Source organism: Hyperolius riggenbachi, chromosome 12 (genome assembly GCF_040937935.1).
Source record: "Hyperolius riggenbachi isolate aHypRig1 chromosome 12, aHypRig1.pri, whole genome shotgun sequence".
Classification (NCBI taxonomy): Eukaryota; Metazoa; Chordata; class Amphibia; order Anura; family Hyperoliidae; genus Hyperolius; species Hyperolius riggenbachi.
In genome coordinates this window covers 141,901,275-141,923,165 of record NC_090657.1, presented here as the reverse complement: position 1 = coordinate 141,923,165, position 21,891 = coordinate 141,901,275, and the positions used below count along the sequence as shown (strand labels likewise).

At 42.6% G+C, this 21,891-nt stretch overlaps 1 protein-coding gene across 12 annotated transcripts in view; it reads right to left on the bottom strand.

The window, feature by feature from the left end:
• Window positions 1–21,891, bottom strand: part of PTPRT (protein tyrosine phosphatase receptor type T) — an 852,204-nt gene that overhangs the window by 376,212 nt on the left and 454,101 nt on the right. For all 12 annotated transcript variants that reach the window (XM_068262870.1, XM_068262859.1, XM_068262860.1 and 9 more), the window contains exons 3-4: window positions 21,184–21,449; window positions 13,525–13,606 (exon numbers count right to left, since the gene is read on the bottom strand). In XM_068262870.1, the coding sequence (XP_068118971.1) occupies window positions 13,525–13,606; window positions 21,184–21,441 (340 nt within the window). In that variant the 5' untranslated portion in view covers window positions 21,442–21,449. The remainder of the gene's footprint in view (window positions 1–13,524; window positions 13,607–21,183; window positions 21,450–21,891) is intronic.

The window sequence follows — 21,891 nt, the reverse complement described above, 5'->3', positions numbered from 1 at the left end:
CGGATAAGGCATGCTATTTGTCTTAGTGAATCAGGAATGTGCAACCGACCTAAGGGTTTGAAGACCCTACTAGAGCCCCTCCCCTCCCCCTCCAGTTGCAGTTGCTATTGTTATGCCACTGGACCGTGGTGCATAATACAGAATTGCAGAAAAGGATTACAATTAAATGGGGCCCTAGGCAAGATAGCAGTTTTCCGCTGTCAGGAACTGGGCTTTATTTTTTAGTATGATTTGGGGGGAGGGGGGAGGGAAGCATCCCCTAGGCCTCTAGACTTTCTCCAGGCCCTAGGCAACTGCTTATGTATGCCTTGTGGCTAATCTGGCTGTGCAGAATTGGCAGTCATAATAATTACAGTGACGAATGTAACATGATGAACAAAGTGTATAGCAAATTCCAAGATTCAAAAGGGTGAATTTACACACATTTTGTGTGATAGCCGAAAAAAAGATTGGGGAGAAAAAAAGGCATTAAAAGCATAAAGGACCCCGATTACCTATTTGCACTTGTCACTGTGTCCCTACAAATCTAGTTTATTTATCTTTTGCATTAACATGCATTGCTAATGCTAATCCATCTCTGCACTGACCCTGTGGCTATATTACTAACTACACACCAATCCAATAATTCATAGGCAACATCTGAAGGATGGTTATTGTTAACAGCGTGTTTGATGCTTTCAAGGTACAAAAACTCACTGAAGTGCCCGTCTGCCTTTTTGTCAAACACAGTTATTTTTTCTTTTCTGTACCTGATGTCACTATACCATTTTGTTAGCGATTACATTTATTAGCGGCATTGTGCACTTTTCCAAATAAACTTGTACGCCAAGTTAAGAGAAAAAAAAAAGGAATAAAAAAGGGAGTAAATAGGAATCACTTATCTCGTACAAAGCCACAACACTTAATGAAAACAAATTTTCTTTAGGAATGTAACAAAGCATTTCACTGAACTGTGCCGTATTCTTCAGAGCAAAGTGCAGTTGTAAACAAATCATTATCTAAATGTTTATATCTGTCAATGTCAGACCGTTAGGAGTTTATGGTCTTAATTCTTTCTACACGCTTTGGCTACTTTCACTCATTGCGCTACGCCAGACAATTTAACCATGCAAATATATTGTAATGCTACATACACATCAGTGCATTAGCAGTGCGACGGAATCCATCGGAATAATGCAAGGCATGTTGTGCAGTACCAGATAATGTGCAATTACAGCTGCAGTTAAATAGGAACTTCAATACAGGATTCAACTTCATCACAATCAGTTGCTGATACCCCTTTTCACAAGAGAAATCTTTACCTTTTCTTGAATAAATCATCGGGGATGTCTGAATGGCTGATATTGTGGTAAAACCCCTCCCACAGTGTGATATCATGACCATGGTCCTCTCAGTTTGCTGTCTGTGAACCTTATTGCATTGTAGGAAATAAGGGCCTTTTCCAACTGCCAAGCAAGCAATATCTCCCTCTGTGCATAGAACTAAAGATGTCATCACCAGTAATAAATTTCAGAGGATAAATTAGGGAATAATTTACAATGGACAAACACTGACTAAATAATCTATAAATTAATATTGTACAAAATTGTATTCCTTATGTTATTTTCCTTACACTTCTTTAAAGCGAACCTTAAGTCACCTAAAAAAAATGACATGAACTCACCTGGGGCTTCCCTCAGCCCCCAGCAGACGATCGGTGCCCTCGCAGCTCCGCTCCGATGTCCCAGGACCCGCCGGCGACGACTTCCGGTTTCGCCGTCACCGGCCGACAGGCATGGGAACGCGAGTGATTGTTCGCGTTCCCAGCCTGTATATCGCCCCCTATGCTGCTATTGCGGCCTCCTGGCCGCAATAGCAGCATAGGGGGCGATATACAGGCTGGGAACGCGAACAATCACTCGCGTTCCCATGCCTGTCGGCCGGTGACGGCGAAACCGGAAGTCGTCACCGGCGGGTCCTGGGACATCGGAGCGGAGCTGCGAGGGCACCGATCGTCTGCTGGGGGCTGAGGGAAGCCCCAGGTGAGTTCATCTCATTTTTTTTAGGTGACTTAAGGTTCGCTTTAAAGCGGAATGAAACCCAGCATTTCTTCTTTACTCTAAAAAATTATTTACAGCATATTACATACAACCAGCATTTTTTTTACAGCATTCAGAGGGTTACACACAGGACTTAAAGCCTCATATACAATCGTAGATGAGGCGGCGATGTGGCTTATCAATCGAGCCGCTGATGCGGCTCGATTGATAAGATCCGACAGGTCGGATCTTGCTACCGCCGATTCCCTGCTCGTTCCCCACGAGGGAACAATGGCAGGGAATCGAGCGGAGGATAAGCGGCGCCGGCGGGGACGAGCGGGGAATCGAATCCGGCGCACGCGCGGCAAGTGGGGACGCGACGGGTAAGCGCGGGGATGCAGCGGGTACGCACGGGGACGCGGAAGAGGCGATCCAGCGGCTAATCGAGCCGCTGGATCGGAGCCTCATCTACGCGTGTAGATGAGGCTTCAAAGTTCAGTGCAGAGAAATCTGGATGCCTCCTAAAGTGGAGATAATGTTATCTTGTGTTTACTTAATTACATCAAGTGAAGAATGTGACACATTCTCTGACTGTGCAGAAGCTCCTGGACACAGACAGAAACTCAATATGCCTTTAAAACATAATGAATAAAAACAGTTATTAATAAAATGCAAAGTCAGCTCTCAAAGCAAAAAAAAAAAACTGTACTTTTGGGAACTTGTAATTTTTAAATGAATAATAATACTTATGCACAAATGCAAATATGATAAAACGTAGGAAAACATGTTTTTGTTGAATATTATGTCAGGGTTTTATACTGCTTTAAGCATACTTTTTATGTACTGTATGCTTTACTGTATGTGCTGCATCGCACAGTACAGTGCAGTGGGACATTTCCCCTCCATTGCCTTGTGATCCTGTTTTTACAGGGTATACAATGCAGGATCCCAGAGTGAAATTAACCTTAGGTTGCCCATATATGTACAGTATCAATTGTGTGTAGTCAATTTCTGACTGATTTTGACTTTTATTGAATTTGCCAGTAATAGTTGCTCCAACATATCCGATTGGTTGACCTTAGAGAGGATGGAGCTGTAGTGAAAATACATACTTAATAAAATTGCTTATTTTTTTATAATATTTATTTATAGATTATTTTGGACAGTATTTGCCATTAGTAAAATATTTCCTCTCCCCAATTAACTTTCTGAAATATATCACAAGTGGCAACATCTAGTTCTGCAAGGTGGTCTGTCCTGCCGTTTACTGAGAGTTCTATGCATAGACTGCTTGCTTGGCAGCTGGAAAAAGCCATCATCTCCCACAATGCAGCAAGGTTCACAGACAGCAAACTGTCAGGACCATGGTCATGAGATCACTGTGGGATGGGTTTCACCACAATATCAGCCACACCCTCCTGATGATCTATTTGAAAAAAAGGTAAAGATTTCTTATGGAGATGGGGTAACAGCTACTGATTGGGCTAAATCCTGGGCTAAAGTCCCTCTTTAAAACAATTTTGAGCAATTTATTGACTGAAAGTCTAATTGGACTTGTTGGAAAATCTCTGAACGATGGGCAAGAAAAGGAGTGAAGAGGGATCAATGGCCCACAGCTTGATAGTTTTTGCTGAAATTGGCTTAGCATGTTGGGCCACAATCAACCCATGTACGGCTCCCTTGCCATCAGTACTGATTCGAAACCGCATCTGAATCTCCCTGTTGTGCTAATCTCCCTGTTCTTGCAGGGCCTGATGAGCATGTGCACCCATACGGACCAGTTACAACAAGGGCTTCCTATTTATAGGAGGGTGAACAAATGTATGTTTTTTCTCTTTGTTGTTGCTGGTTTTTTAGTTTCTTCCAGTCACAGGAAGTGAAGCTAGTGAAGAAACAGAAAACTAACTAGAGAAATGATAAAAACTATGGAAATGTTACACTCTCCTAATTACTCACCTCTAGCACATTCTAGAACACAGTCAACAAGATTTGTATCTCTCAACTTTCAGTAATAAACAAACCCAAGAGAACTCCACACTCCCAACAACAACAGCACAAACATGCCCAAGATTAGGTCTGTAAATCTGCCTCCACTGTTGAAGCAAACAATTATTATACGTCTTTTGGTCCCAACCGCTTCATAGACAAGCTCATGTATCACATAGATGCTTAAGAGTGAAGGGTGCTCTAAATGCTGAGAAACCCCCCTCCCTCAGCCCTAAGGCCCGGTTCACATTAGCGTTCGCTATCCGGATTTTCCGGATCTGATCCGGACCGCATACTGTACAAACGAAACGTACGTTCCGCATAGCAATGTAAAGTCTACGCGGACGTTCACACGCGTCCGTTCCGTACGCACCGGAGCCGGATCAGATCCGGACTCCGGACTCTTTTCCAACATGCGCTATTTTTTGGGTCCGGATCTCCGGCCCACGCACCCGGACCGGAGCCGGACCTGAGCCTGACAGCACCATCCGGAACACAGAAACCAATGGGAAACGGAAGGCACAGAACACACTGCCTACAAACACCTGACGTTCTACCCCACTTCCTATGTGTATCCAAGCGGCCATTTCGGATGGGGACACATGGGCCAAGCATGTCTGGAGTGGAGCAGCAGTAACAGACGTGCTGGAGCTGTTTGGCAGAATGTCGGAGGTGGAGGTGAGGCCTACAGCGGAGGAACCTGATTCTACAGGTGCACCAGGTGCACCTTCTGCTGACCCCAACATTTTTTTCTTAAAATTTCGCTATTTTTTGCCCACGGATCCGGATGGCAGCCTGATGCATGCCTGATGCAAATGGATCGGATCCGGATCGGAACCGTACGGTTCTGATCAGGATCAAGTCAGGATCAGGTCAGGATCCGATCAGGATCCGGTCCGTTTACTTGCCAAAATGCAAGTGTGAATGGGGCCTAATAGAGGCAGCTGCATCACACTAGACTTATTAAGACATTGAATCTCGTTCCATGAAACATGTAGATAATGAAAGCTCCAGTGTTGAGAAGGATTTCTGGAGATATTTCTGCTTTTAAGATGAACTCTTACATCATGAATGCAAAGCCACAACTTGGTTCTCTACTTTATGTTTTACTTCAACCTTTCACCAGGGTTATAGGCTTGTAGCACCACTATGATGAAAAAGTGGAAAATGTAAAATGCAAACTTTCAACCATAAGCTTATGCTGTACATTCTGTAGGTACCATACTAGTGTTACAAAATCCTGATTACATAAATATAGGGTACAAGAATAATCTATTTAACCACTTCACTACTGAGGGGTTTTTCCCCTTCTGTACCAGAACAATTTTCACCTTTCAGCGCTCACCTTTGCCTGCTTATCACAACAAAACGACCTATATCTTGTTTTCTTCACCACCAATTAGGCTTCCTTTGGGTGGTACAATTTGTTAAGAAGTTATTTTATTCTAAATGCACTTTAATGGGAAAAAGAAGAAACATTTTTTATTTTTTAGCCATTACAGTTTTAAAATTATACATGCTACCGTAGTTCAAACCCACACATTTTATTTGCCTATTTGTCCCGGTTATTGCAAGATTTAAAATACTTCTCTAGTACAAGAGATGTCCCTCGTGCAGGCTTGAATTACTTCTGGCACTGTATTTGGCCTGAGTAAGTGGGCAAGTACTCACGAAACGCGTTGCCTAGTGCTTAATAAAATTTGTTTATTCCATATACGAATTTGTCATCATTGAGGTAATCCACCTCAACCTTTCTCTATTTTAGCTATTTTTAACATAGTTTTATCAATATTTGGGCGCCTCTTCCCCCTCTTGTGCAACCCACCATCCTTTGGGAGGGGTGTTCCATTTTGGTTAGGTGTACCCTCACCCTCATAACCTATTTTGGAGTTCTTTGCCAAGAGTGCGTCCAGCGTCCAGTGCATCTGGACACCCGAGCGGGGTGGGGGTTGTTGATCTCAACCTGCCTTCAGTGGTTGGTTGTCCGTCTGCAACTTTTGTTTGTGAGTACCACTCTTCACAACAATTTTGACTCCTTGCTATTACTTATTATGCTATTGGGGCTCCCATTGTCTCCTGGATTCTTCTCCAGGGTGTCTCTTTTGGTCATCCTACACAACTGCATCCCAAGTACAATGTATGGCACCAATATTTTATGGAAATAAAGGTGCATTTTTTCAGTTTTGTGTCCATCACTAATAAGCCCATATTTTCAAAATTGACAGTAACATAGCCTCTTGACGTAGAAATCAAAAAAGTTCAGTCCTTAAAGGCGTTATCAGGCAAATTGGAAAAAATCTACTTTACTCACCTGGGGCTTTCTCCAGCCCCTTGCAGCCGACTGTCCCACTCGCCGCACTGTGCAGAGGACGACCTCAAGTTCACCCTTACTGCGCATGTCAATCACCGTCACGTTGTCCATGGCTTACTGCGGGGGCACAGTGGTTCTGCGCCTGAGCAGTAAGCCGCGGACAACATGGCGGTGATTGACAGCGGCGCTTGACACAGGCGCAGTAAGGGCGAACTCGAGGTTGTCCTCTGCAACGTGCGGCGAGAGCGGGACAGCGGCAGGGAGTGGAGGTGACAGCGTGGGACAGTCGGCTGCAAGGGGCTGGAGAAAGCCCTAGGTGAGTAAAGCAGATTTTCTCCAATTTGCCTGATGACGCGGGAGAGCACGGCAGCCATTCACAGCAGTAGATAAATATCTACATCCCACAGGACTTCAGGTATACTGTCTGTAACCACATAAACTGCATTCATTTTCAGGACCTATTTTAACACTTTCTAAGAAAAATATGAGTACATTCATATTTTTAATAGGATAGAAACAGTGACCAATGACTGAAAATAAATGACAGCATAACAGTCTGCAGGAGCAAATTGAACTGACCAATAGAGCCAAACGATGTTGTCTGGCCAGAAACAAATGGGTATGGTGATGGGAAAGATTGAGGGAATTGCAAAAGGGAAGAAAGAGTAGGGAGGAGCATTCCAATAATGACTGTGAGGGGTATGTATACAGTTTGTAAGTATTATACTGTTTATGTACAGCCTGGGTATTTCTGACTTAGAATATTGTCCTGGAAATTCAATTGCAACAATCGACACAGTGCCTACCCAACATGATGTTAAAATTACCATCCATCCCTTAATGGAACTAGAATTTAGCTATAAGAATTCCATAAAGTACAGTGTGCTAAGACTTATGCTATGGTGCCCCCAACTACAGTTGTCATTAAACCTACTGCCTCCCTCAAACCATCTGCAGACTTTTGAGGGCTGCTGCAGGTGTCAGGCAGGGTGCAGTTATCAGTGTAGCCAAATGGCAAAAACACAAAGGCTAGATAACAGTTAGAGCTGCTCGATAGGCAGCGTCCACCAGGTTTAAACGCACACATTTTCATGTTTGAATGGAGATTACCTATAATGTTCTTTGACCTTTCTGCGTTAGTATTTAGTGAGGGGAGAGATTAAAGATCCATGAAAATTGAATTAGAATCTGAAAAACAGCAGATGGGTCAGTTCTCTTCCCTCCACACCGCGTCCCTTAGGAAATGTATTTTCCCTTCTATCTCCAATACTACTTGTGTATTTACGACACTGAGAATGGTTACCTGCCAAAGCACATAAACAGTAATGGACAACTCTAAACAACATTACAAATGTCTTATTTTTAGAGCAAAACCTGATGCCGTATAACCATGAACTCAAATAGTATAAATCCACTTTCACTCACCGGAAAAAAAACAACATCAGGTCAGCTAAATACACTGTATAGGTCACTATTATAACAAGCTGTGTAAAGCTATATGTACACAAACACATTATGGTGTGTACACACATCAAATTTTGATTGGCCAATGATTTGATGGCCAATTTTACCACCTCCATGTAGTATGGGAGCTTACTTACTGGCCACTAATGGTCCAGTTTTTAAACGAAGAATCATTTGAACGATCAGACAAATGTGATCAGAAAATACTTCATAATACATTAAATTATTTCACAAACCAAGGTGAGATAAAGAATGAGGTGGGTATGACCGGGACAAACAAAAGATCCAATAGTCACCGAATATAATCAAAATACAAAAACTTTATTATTAATCACAGATATAATAGTAACCATTAAAAAGTCCGCCCCCCGGCCATCCCCACCACCCCCTCCCCCTTGTCTCTGATGTTGCCAAAATCCAATCAGCCCCAACATGCACTTACACACACGCCAACAAACATGCAGATCTGTATGGCCATACACTCAAAAAATCAAAAATATATGTCTAAATCACTGGATCCAGCCAGAGTGCGTACATATAGGCCAGTCCTAGGTGTATCAGCGTAAACAGAGTCTGGTTGTTGTAAGCAAGAAATCAAAATAAAAATAGTCCGTCCGGAACATATACTAAGCACAGCGAAAAGTTAGTCCAGCCTCTGGGTGCATATCCCTATGGCAAGTAAGAATATAGCATGCAAGCAAGCTTCAGCCAGGTACTTAATGTGAGTTTAAAGCATATGCAGCAGTTCAAGCCAAGCAGAGCATGGATCAGCTTTCAATGGTTAGAATCCAGTGTTCAAAACATCCTATATATTGTATAACTCAGACTGCTGTTCTCTCAGCGTCAACTTGATAATAGCAGTCCACCTACATAACAGATTCATGCCCGTGGGGCTGCTTACATGTCCAGGGTGGTGACGCTGGAAAGCATTGTAGCTATGCAGGCTGTTTGTAGTGTACCCAGGATGGCTGCCTGCAGTGGATGGAGTGTCCAGTGATGAGATGGAAACCGGAGGCTCATGCGTGCTCAGTAGTGTCCGGAGAAAGGCAGGCTGGGCTGGTTGGAGAGAGGGGAGCAATCCCAAAGGGCTAGGAGGAGGCGGTGCGGCGGCCAGGACGCAGTCAAAGCGTCCTCTACCGGTTTCGCCGGACTTCCGGCTTCCTCTGGAGGTTCGTCAGCTTCCTGTGTCCCGCTGACTTTATTCCCCCATCGGCGGGACGCACCCAGCCGGCCGGCCACGCCCCCCCCCCACCAGGGGCCAATGCCGGGCGAGGGGGCGGGCGGACACAGCGGACAGGCGCAAAGGCAACCTGCCCGATACGTCCGCCAAGCCCCGCCCACCCGCCCGACGCGCCGCCGGAGGGGGCAGGCGAGACCGAGACAGCACAGCAGCGCACATCCAGCGAAGGGGGGAACAAAAACACAAGTCAGAGGGCAAATGCACAAAGTATCCAATCATGACCTCTACATACAGTCCCCAGACAGACACACAGTATCCCCGTTTCAATACTGTAATACGTTGTGGTAAATTATTTCACCATCAACGAACGAACCAATCTGTACTTCCTCTGCATCACAGTTAATTTAGAAAAAAACGTTTTTTTCAATCGACAATTGCCGTCAAACAATCGCTTTAAGAATTGTTTGCAGCTGATTGGGAACATAAACAGAGTTTATTTTCTGCTAAGTCGATCATAATTTGATAGCTGAGAGGATTCTTTGCTAAAAATTGGACTGTTATTTGCTACCTTTAGGGCCAGTTCTCACTTAGGCGATTAGCGGGTGAAATAATAAGTGCTATTATCTTCAAAATGAAAGCAGCACAAATGGGCACAAACATAGCACTAACCAACACATGTATTGTACAGTACCCCATAGTTTGGGGTACTATATAATAAATGTGTTTGTTACTATTCAGACAGTCTTTCGTGTCTGCTTTTTGGATGTAAGTCCACCGCTTCCTCCAAGCAAATTTTAAAGTTTTTATCCATTTTTAGCCTGCTGGCGCCTCTGTTCACCAACTGCTTTACCGTGTCCACCACTGGGTGGAGGGGTGACCTACGCCTTTTTTTCTGATCTACAGAGAGCGACTTCTTAACCCTGAATGAGGACAGGCTTAATCTCCTCACCTGCCTATACAGTGGTTACCTGTGTGGTAACCCACATTTGTGATACTCTTCTCACTGATCATTTACCCCTATTTATGCTTAACATACATATATATTATGCTTAACATACATATATTGGGCTCTCGGTTTTTCCAATTTTTATAGCACTAACCAAGCATGGTGGAATTTTTATTTGTGCTGATCGTATAGGGGCCAGCTTGACACAGACTAAATTAACAGCCAATTACTAAACATAGTTTGTTTCTTTTTACACAAAAGTGGTGTTATCCTTTAAGTTTATTTTGGGGTGGACATAACCTGATCCCCTGTAACCCCCACCCCACCCACAGAGCTATGCAGTGGGACAATCCTCCCTATCAGAAAGTACTATGGAAGGTCAACTGTCAGGCCATATCCCCTCCCATAGCGTGCTGCAAGGATAAAGGTAAGTGGAAGCATATGCCATGCCTCTTTGAATAAGGCATTACAGCAGGTTAACAGTTGCTGTGATGACAAAAATGATGTGAGAAAATTAGATGAAGTAAACGTCCTTCACAATGCAGAAGCTGGAGCATATTCAGGTGGTTGGGGAGGGTGGGGGGTGTTGTGTTTATGGTTCTACAATTTTAAAATCTAACAAGAGCAGGACCTCACAGGGCTCTCTGAAGGATAACTTTTTTCAAACTAGACGTACAAAAACAAATTATTTTCCAAACCTGGCAAGTAATTGATCCAAGATCAATCAGGTTTCAGCAGGGAATAGACAGGGCCTATACGCCAAATGGGGTTGCTGAGACAATACAAAGTTATGTGTGGCCATTAATCCCTTGGTAAGCCTTCCACAACAATCTCAAACAAAAGTTACTGCTACATCCAGACACCCCTATTATTGATAAATTGTCTCATATCAGAACTTTGTTAGTTTAATCTACTTGTGTGCAAAGATCACTGAAAGGTTCAATCAAAGTAATTCAATCTGCTGGAAATATCAGATTACAGAGGTCAATAATGCTACATAGTAGTAAGCCTCACCCTTGGTCAGTTCAATCTAATTGTCACAGTTTAAAAGTTGTATTGTCATATTTGTTTTTTCCTCTAAAGCATTAAACACACTAAAAATGAATATAAAATACCATGTTTCATGTATTTTCATTGCATATTTGAACCTCATTGCTGACTGCAGGAAAAATTATCAGATGGACTCCTAAAGGAGTAATCAGTGAGCAAATAAAGGAGATAAAGTTCTCTTTTGCCCCCCACCCACCAGTAGCTTTTCTGCCTTGTGTACACAGTGCATACACTTCCAGCTCAATCTGATAAATCTGCCTGGCAAAGGCAGGCTTATCAATTAGCTGTTAATTGTATTCAGCTTTAGACTATAGATTACATTTGATGGCAATACCACTTTAAAGAGGACCTCCAGACTAATTTACTACTACCATGGAAAAAAACCACCAAGCTATTTACGGTAGAAAATAGCTTGCTGTTTTTTCGCCGGGGAGAGAGGGGAGGTGGGGCCAGGCACTGGAAGTGGAATGATGTGGGGTCTTCAGGTAACTATAATTTTTTTTTTCTAAACCAAGGCTGCAGGATGTAGTCAAATGGTCTGGAGGCCCACTTTAATGAATAAGCCACTTATTATTTCACCATGACTTTTTTTTTTATTATTATGCCAAACCAACTAATTGCCTTTAAACAACCTCAGTTACTTCATGGACCATATTCCTCATTATCCACTTGAATGGCAGCCCCATGGTAAGGAACGTAAAAGGGAAAGAGGCGCCCTGGTGTAATAAAAGCATCTAAAATCAGCTTAAAATCGAAAAGTGATATGAGGTAGCTTACCTCAATGACGAAACCTCTGTAGTTAATACAAGGGATTTTTATTAGCACAGGCAACGCGTTTCGCGGGTCTCGGCCAGCTTCATCAGGCCAGTAAAAGTGCCAAATAGAAAATATCATCTAGCATAGGGAGCCTCCCTATGCTAGATGATATTTTCTATTTGGCACTTTTACTGGCCTGATGAAGCAGGCTGAGACCCGCGAAACGCGTTGCGCCTCTTTCCCTTTTACATGCTAAGTATAGCCCCGAACACATCCTGTCCGAGGGGAGGTGGCAGACCACCAGTGGATTCCCCACAGTGGACTCTGTCCCCCTTTTTCCACTAAGAGAGCGACCATCCTTCCGGTTCTGGTTAGGACCACCCTGAGCGGAGTCGGGTTTATTGTCTCCACCTGCTTCCTGTGGTTGGTTGCCCGCAGCAACCTCCCTTTGTGAGTAGTGCTTCTAATTTATTTTCTTTTATTGTGGTCATTGACATATTGCACTACTGGGCTCCCGTTTTTTGTCTCCTGTGACTTTTTTTACAGGGTGTTCATCCACCCCTACTACAATTGCCATGGTAAGGAAAGTAAGGAAAGAAGGGGCAAAAATTTTTTCAGGAATTTTGCACCCACCCTATAAAGCCTCCAGATGTGTACTGAAATCCAGTGATGGAACTGGGGAAAACAAGGAAGGAAGAGGATGTAGGATGAGAGTTGCAGAGCACACATCAGGGAGTGTGCTGTAGCACATCACAGCAGTGTCTCTAAATGAAAGCTCAGCTTATATCCTTTCTACAGGAAATGACACCAAAGGTCACAAGAAATGTAGTTCTTCACATTTGATTAAAAGTTGCAGAGAACTATAACACTACACTGTCTGTCATTGTGCTGTAACATGAGGGTGGGAGTTGAAGGGGGGGGGGTCATCACCCAAGGGCTCTCAGGGTAGCATGACCCTTAAAGGGAACCTGAAGCGAAAAGTAGATGGAGGCTGCCATATTTATTTCCTTTTAAGCAATAGCAGTTGCCTGCTGCTCTATTTATTTGGCTGCTGTAGTGGCTCGATCGCTCCAGAAACTAGCGTGCAGATTTGACAATGATGTCAGAAACACCTGATCTGCTGCATGCTTGTTTAGGGTCTATGGCTAAAAGTATTAGAGGCAGAGGACCAGCAGGATAACCAAGCAACTGGTATTGTTTAACCACTTAATGACAAGCTGACTTATAAAAACGTCCTGCTAGAGCCTCTTAATGGAAGTCAGACAGCGCTGTGGGTTTTATGTACAGTAGCAGTGTTTATATTAAAACTATAGGGGATGAAATTAAGGAAAAAAATGAAAAAATACACTATTTCTCCGTTTCTCCCTTTAAAATGCATAGAAAATAAAGTAATTACTGAAAACAAATATCAACTCCAAAAAGCCCAATTGGTGGTGGAAAAAACAAGATATAGATCATTTCATTGTGATTAGTAGTGATTAAGCTATTGCCCAATTAAAGGGATGAGCACTGAAAGGTGAAAATCGCTCGTCTGTTAGGGTAAAAACCGCTTTGGGGTGAAGTGGTTAAAAGGAAATAAATATGGTAGCCTCCATATATCTCTCGCTTAAGGTTCCCTTTAAGGGTCATGCTACTCTGAGAGCCCTTGAGCCTAACCTTAAATCCCCCTTCTGATACCTAACCTTAACCCACCAACATCTAACCTTTACCATGTTTTGAAGGGGGTATTAATTTACAATTGGTAAAAACAAACCATGTTTTGTAGCAGACACTATTTCGTAACAGAAAAAATAAAGGATGAGGGGATACATACGGCATGGATGAGCCAGAACACGGACTTCATCTACAGCAATGTATCCTGGGTGATCCTTAAGTGACACGGCTTCAAATATAATCTGCAAAAAAGGACAACACAGTTGGAAATACGAACACTAGACAACAAAGCAGCACCTGGTAAATACATAGCACTGATACAATGTACATCAAAGTTCTCTACAGAGATACAGAAAAACATACATTACAGGAAAGTTACACCTTTGTGACACAAAACAACAATTCACTGCAGGACAACTATAGATTTCTATTGTTTCAGAAAACATAACTGACCTCTCCTATATTGTCTGCAGAATGGAGAGGCAGAGCAGACGCGTGCTTAATAAAAGGGCGCATGGAAAGCTGTTTTACCGATTTTCTAGGATAGTCTACTATTAATGTGTAAATATTAAATACTGATACTTTACTACAGCTAAACCTAACCCTACTCTCACACAGAACCCTCCCCACACTCCCAACCCTACCAGTCCCCCGAACAAACGCCCTTCCTGATGCCTAACCACCCCAACATACAAACACACTACCTGACACCTAATCCTAACCACTCCCCTTGTACAAACACTCTACCTGCTGCCTAATCCTAACTGCCCTACACCCCCCCCCCCCCCACGCAGACTCCCGCTGCAAAATATTTTTTAAACCGTTAATCTTTTAGGCGCTGCCATGTATGCCCATTGAAACAGTGGCATTGAGGGCTGATTGAGGTGTCAGCGCCTACCTGTAGATATCGGGTGATAGAACTACCGCTATTTATCGGACGCCATGTGTGGCGATATAGCAGCCATTTTTTAACTTGTATCTTGGAGAAGCCATGTTCATTTTCTGTCTGTTTTACTATCTTAGATGTGCATGTCTCTGTCACCTGTAAAAGTTAAGTCTGCATCTTTCTGTAAAGGGGCTGTGAATCTAATTTGAATAGACCAGCTAAGTTGAATAGCCCACAGACACCTGGACATTGCGTGAATTAGGAAATATTTAGCTGGCCTCCAGCGCAAGGAAACGCTTAATTGGACAATTACACAGCCACTTGTCAGGAATAGTCTGATGTGCTTGGAAGGTGTCTGCATCACTTTGAAGTCTGTATACACATATACAGCAACCTGTTGTTTCAAATACACAATTAGACTGTCTAAGTCTAGAGTCTGGGAGGGTTGAAAGCAGTACAGGAACGTTGAAAATTTGCATACAACAGCAAGCTGGGGCTATTACAGAGGTCTTTGCAAACCATGATGTCACCCTCTGAGGAAATTACATTATTTCTTCCTGTAGCCTCAGGTTACGCTTCTTGCTATAAAAAATCAGTGTGGAAGATTCAGAACTTGTAGTTCCTCAGGAGATAGCAAGAAGCTAGGACTACCCTGGTTTCTGACCAGCTGCATCCTCCCGCAAAACCAAGTTAAGACCTTCATGCCGGTAACGTTTGATTCTTCGGTTATTCCCGTTTTTATTTATGCATACTGTCTTCTTGTCTGCCTTTGTACCTTTTTACTTTGTTTTTTTGTACCCTTTTACTTTTTTTGTACCTTTTTACTTTGTTTTTGAAAATAACTTTGTATATATTTCTTTCTGCACTGTTCCACTTTTTTTCGGAATATTAAATCATAATTTAATAAGCTAACCTTCTGATCTACTAGAAAATCACAGCTTGATGTGGACTCAACTATAAAGGTCATCAGAACCGCTTGGCAGCAGAGATGGAGGCAAAAGAGCACAGTTCAGCCATCTGTGTGAAAAGGGCCTTAAAGTGGACCTTAGCTGGAAATTCCATGACTGTTACACTTCTTTTTTTTTTTTAAACCTAATGCAGCAATGACTGACTACTTCATTAAACAGCGGGGAAGTATTGTGGCAGCTCTATAATACAACTGAGGGCCCTGTCACATGAAAAAGCGTTTTGTGGGTCGTTTTCATTTTAAAAAAAAATCTTCCATTTACTTACATTAAAATTGCATTAAAAAAGAGATTATCCTTTGAAAAACTAAAAGCAAGGATGGAAGACAAGATGGAACAGTTCTCTGGAGTATTTGGAGGTGAAAACAGTGCACAGGACCATGACAGGATGCCTTCGGAGTGCTGTAGCCCAAATTAAGTGTCCATACTTGTATCAGAAAGAGAGAGTGGGCACGCACATTCAATGCAACAAGGTAATTTATTTCACCATTAAAAAAACAAAAGGGCTACAGTACCATTGACAGGAGAGAAGTACAAGTCAGTTAGGGGGTCGACCGCTGTTTTATGCCAATAGTGTGTAGCGCATCATCAGGACATCTGAATAACTGCACATATCCCACTTTTATACATACTGACATCATCAATTAACATTTAATTAAGGTAATTATCCTTTAATCATGTTCAGGTTTGCAGGAGGCTGTCCTTTCCGGATCACTGCTGGTGGCAGCTGGCCTATAGGAAGATCTCATTTGCAGGGCACAACAATAATAATGGACCTAGATCGATCGGCAGGGTCACCAACGTCTGACCCGTGGAGCGCATGCCACAAACCTGAGGCCAAATATGGCCATCTAAACGTCTGAGGTGGAGGTAGCCTACTTCCATGTGTTGAGACGCCCGCCCGGTGAATATGGTCTAAAGCGACCATCCGGTTGCTTGGTCCCGACGGACGCGTCACTTCCGGTATCTCCCGGAAGTGAAGTTTTATGAACAAACTGCGCCTATTGGGCATTCCTAGCGCGAAGGGAACCCCTCGTTGCTAGGCAGTTAACCAAAGCGTCACTACTTCAATGTAGACAGGAAGTGACTACACTATAGGTATCTGTAAGACCCAGCAACACACTTGCAGGCCGGATGGTAAAGATCCAAAAGGTAGTGATTCCATAAGGGCTAAAGGCATTAAAATTTAAAAAAGATATTATTAAAAAACTAAAAGCAAGGATGGAAGACAAGATGGAACAGTTCTCTAAAATCTGGTACCGCTGATTGATTACCTCTTCGGACAGAAAAGAAGTGCTTGGATCAGAAACCTCTAGATCAAGAAACCTGCCCATAAAAAGGTTAGACGCCTAACTCACACATTTTGTGTAAATGGAGTAAATCACTCTACTAAGCTCTTGTCCTCCTTTTCTTTCCTTTTTCTCTTCATCTCTTTCTTTTCCTCCTATTTATTCTTTCTCCTGCTTCTCTTCCTCTCGACCTCCCTTCCAACTTTCCTTGATTGTTATTATCCAACCCAATACAGTGGCTTAAGCACCACCTAGTTACTAAGTTTACCATCGTACCTTCACCTGAGATACTATAAAAATAACTAGGGGCGCACTGTTAAAAGCTTGCAATGTTATGTTAACATTGTGTAGAAGTAGTGTATGTGGAGACCACTATGGCCTAAACTAACATCTAGACTTGCAAGACCAAAAATGTAATATCAAACCATTATAGTCGCAGGATCATATCTTCTGCCTAACATATTACCTACCTAGAAGTAGGCATGCTAACCCATCCTTCGCTGGAAGGAAGGTTCTAAAAGCCAAACAGTGAGCAGAGAGACCCCCACCCTACCCATACGGGTCTTGTAAATGGGTGGGTAGAGCATCTCCTTTTTCAAATATTCCAATAGCTTTACTGATTCGGACTAATATTATAAATGCAACTGCTAATATTGGCATTGTGCTCACTGCACGCTACAATTTCTTAAACCAGGTTGGAAACCTTTTAAGATGATGTGCAGGAGGTCTTTATAGTAGCAACTACGCTATTGTAATTAATTTTATTAGATGTTGTATTATGCACATTAAAATGCCATATTCTACATGCTGTTAACTGCAAGATGTACTATACAGTATGTTATTTCTGTGTTTGAAAATTGGATGAGTGGTTATACCTGGCTTCATTTTGTCCAGATGTCTTTTAAGAACATGTGTTAGCTATACAGATTTGTCTTTATATGTGGAGGCCTGATGAAGGGTCTATCCCGAAACAAGTCGACGACGTTGCCTCAATATTTACAACTGCACTAATCTTGATGTTAATCACTGCTGTATGTTCGCCATTCTTTGCTATGGAAAATGTTTCCTAAAGGATACATTTTATGAACATGTATGCACAAGTGTTGTCTTCAGTAAAGACTTTTTGTATTTTTGCATATAAATTCTTCAAGTTTCTTCAATATTTTTGGTATTCGTTGCCCACCAGGAGGAGTTCTGTTTGAGTCTGTGAGAGTGTGGAGAGGTTAGTTCATACTGAAATATCAGCAAATATTACCAATATTTCACTATACCAATTAAGTAGTAGAATATCGGGCAAGTTTACCGATATCCTTCTACCACTTTATTATGCGATCTTAACCAAATTTTTATTTTTGGTTGACGCTATGCCCAAATTACTGTGCATGATTTTTAAATGTACGCCTCACAAGGCACCTAAAAACAGGCATTGGCAGAAACCTCCACTGCCGATACCCAACATAAGTAGGCACCCAAGTCATACTTACGACAGCCAAGGGATTGCTGCCAGACAATAAGCATTGTTAGGACGGTCAGCATTTGCAGCATCCGGCTTTCCATAATTACAGGTTTACTAGGAAAGGTTTTCATACTGTGAAGAAGGTCCTTCAATCTGCATATTCAGCACACAGCCCACCCTTTGCTCTTCTCCAGAAGAGTACATCAGGTGCATTTGTTTGTGTGTCGCAGAATTTGTGATGGAAAAGAGCATCCCTGTTTGCTAAAAGTCAATGGGAATAGGCAGATCACTTCACGAGCAACAGTAATTATGCTGGTGCTCTTGTCAGGAGCCGAGTCTATGTGATGTAGTGCTGTGCAAATGCCAAAGCTGAGCATATGTGTAAAAGAGCAAATTACACAACTGATCAGAAAATGTCACCATCTTACCTGCTTAAAGTCTTTCCAGGCTGTAAAAAACATTATATCTCCCTGATGAAAGAAGGTGCTACATAGCAATGCCTTATTTTATTTTTAACAAGCTGTCTGTCTTTTCTGTGAACCTTTTTAACCCCCTCATCACTAGTGATCTGTACATGATAAGTGAACTCATGAAAGAAATAATCTGAATCGATGCTAAATAATTCTATGATCAAAAATTCAATAATGCATTATTGATTTTACCTCCGTAAAGATCTAAGAATAGCCCGGCTGCCTCTCGCTTTGATGTGCTTTCCCTCAGTAGCAGGCAGGATGGAGTTTATTGCAGACCGTTGAATGCTCCTCCTCCTGAACAGGAAGTGGTCATTCCAATACTGTGGCATTTCTCTAGGCAACAGACACTGAGAATAATCCTATGCCCAGCCCTCCCCTACACAGACTGGAGATTCCAGAGATCTAACTCATAAAGCTGGCATAAATTGATTTCTTTAGTCCATTAGATGGACAGTGATCTGTTCCCCCATCACGTCTGATCAATCCATTTTCAACTGATTTCAGACTGTTTTAAGGTACCCACTTATGATGCAATCCTTAACAATCTTACCAACGCTATGTAGTAGAAGAATAAACTCTGTGAATATACCTTGAATGGATACTTTCGGTAGTCCTTCCTATTACACAGAAGTGGTAATATTGTACACTCAAGATTGGTCATTAGTTGCACTTTAATGATCAAAAGGGTGATCAGGCATGTTGGAAAATCTCGATTGTGTGGGCAGAGGGGGAAGCAGCAGTGTTCTACAGCTTGCCTTAAAGAGAATCTGTATTGTTAAAATCGCACAAAAGTAAACATACCAGTGCGTTAGGGGACATCTCCTATTACCCTCTGTCACAATTTTGCCGCTCCCTGCCGCATTAAAAGTGGTTAAAAACAGTTTTAAAAAGTTTGTTTATAAACAAACAAAATGGCCACCAAAACAGGAAGTAGGTTGATGTACAGCATGTCCACACATACAAAATACATCCATACACAAGCAGGCTGTATAGACCCTTCCTTTTGAATCTCAAGAGATCATTTGTGTGTTTCTTTCCCCCTCGAGTTCTCATGCACTGAAGTTTCAGGCTGCTCTTTTCTTCCTGCAAACAGCTTTGCCCTTGTCTGAATTTCCTCAGTATGTGAAAGCCCAGCCAGCTCAGAGGACGATTTATCCAGCTTGTAAAAGATAAGAGAGCAGAGAGAAGCTGCACTAATCTAAATATCACACAGGCAGTGTGCAGAGAGGGGCCTGAAAGGGGGAATTCATAGCAGAACCACAACACTGAAGAACTTGGCAGCCTTCCAGACACAGGCCGACAAGTCTGACAGGGGAAAGATACATTGATTTATTACAGAGACTGTGATAGCAGAAAGTGCTGCAGTAAGCCAGAACATATTAGAATAGCTTTTGGAACTTGTAGGATGATAAAAAACAGGATGAAATTTTTGTTACGGAGTCTCTTTAAGCTTTTACACTGAAAATCACAAAATCAATTACAGATTCCAATTTTCACTGGATGCTAGCAACACGAGAAGAAAAACTCATTTTTATTTAAATCAGATCAAAAACTAAAATTGCTTGTTAAATTGCATCAAAATCGGAATCCATGTAGTGTAAAGAGCCCTCATGGAGTTTTACCACATCGGGTAAAAGAAAGTCTGAGGTGAGAGGAATTATACAGACTCCTACCAAAAACTGGGCTTATGATTTGGGCCCAGATGTACAACTGATTATCTTTAAAAAAATCTTTAATCATGAAAAACTCAATAGACACCAGGCACTCCCCATAAGGTAGTGTAAGTTATCTCAACAGCTGCCAGATAGCAATAAAGGTGGCTGACATATGACAAGGCACAATTCCACACATGAATCTTTTTTGGCCCCTCTTTCCATACAGGAAGTGCAGTGTGATATAATTAAATGACATCTATGAACAAACGGCTATGCGGATAGATGCGGGTCCTGGAAAGGAAGAGTGATGCTCAGCCTCAGAGTAAACTAGGCACCATACATTGCTGGTGTGTGCCGGAAAAAAATAAATGTATTCAATGTTTTATGGATGCCTTATGGGGGGGGGGGGGGGGAGAGACCAGAGCTGGGACAAGGTCCTCCAGCACCCAAGGCTGAGACACCAAAGTGCGCCCCTCCATCCCTCCTACCCCAGCTGTCACACACTGATTGCTATTAGACTAAGAGGGCCACAGGGCCCACAACCTCCCCAACACCTTAATATCTAGTTATCTGGCTTGCAGTCACTGCTATGTATCCCCTTTTCTTATTTCTTTCTGCTTCATACACAATTAGGAATGACAGCTGAATGAATTGTGCGCCCCCTCCTACACTGCGCCCTGAGGCTGGAGCCTCTCCAGCCTATGTCTCGGCCCGGCCCTGGGAGAGACGACTGAAGCCTATTGATTATCTTTGAAGATGTGGCACAAGAAAAATATGGAGGAACCTTTGCTGACTTGCTTTAAAAAATATTATTTGTCCGGCTGTTGAGCCAAATCTCTGCCTCTTATACATTGTAAACCACTGTTCCAAACTGAGCATGCAGATTAGGTGTTGTGACTCTTCTAGGTCTATGCCGGCTGCAAGTGTGTGACTCAGAATGACTAAAAATATAACTGCACAACTGGCAGACAAATGGTATCTTCGAGACATGATAATAGTGTAAGCAATCTTGTAACTTCAGGTTCCCTCTAACCAAATGCACATAGGCTGGTGCTCTGATATCATCTTGTGCACAGTGAATACTCAGCTTCTTACCTGGTAAGAGTTTGGCCAAAACGTGCTGATTGCCAGCTCTGCTTTCACCCAGCCTTCTGTCACCAGCCCCGTTACATTCCACACTGGGTTCCCTTGTGGTCCACCATTCACCTTCACGTAGACGTTCAGCGTTCCGGGACTGGTGCGACCAGACATGTGGTAATGGAAGTCAACACAGTGAGTGTCATTCTCCTTTAGCACAGGGAGGAGTAGGTGAGCCTTCTGTCCGGTGGCAAAACCTGAGCTGTTGACCAGCATGAACGAACCTAGGCAAAAGTTGGGAGAAGCAGTGTAAGCAGAGAATGCAAACAGGAAACTGGTTCTGTAGACATCCTTTACAATTAAATATTTTAAAGTTTAAGTCAAAACTAACTAGCACTGCAAATACAAATCTCTTCATTTAGTGTGAAAAAAACTAAAGAAGTCCATCCAGACCACTTACAAAGTTCAGGGGAAATAAAGTATACCGTTTAATGAATCACTTACCTACCTCTTGGCCTTCACAAAAACTTGGTGCTGGCATTTTTCCTTTCTTCTCAGCTTTGGCCTAGGTCACCAGAGTTGTGTGGGCACTCTTGCAGCAGAAGCATTAGTTCATCAACTTGCCCATAGAGGATTGTAGTGCATAGGCCCCTAGTGTGGCTCACATCCATGGGGTCATTAGATGATTGACTACTGCTGCTGCTGAGAGGGCGCATTCACTCCCCT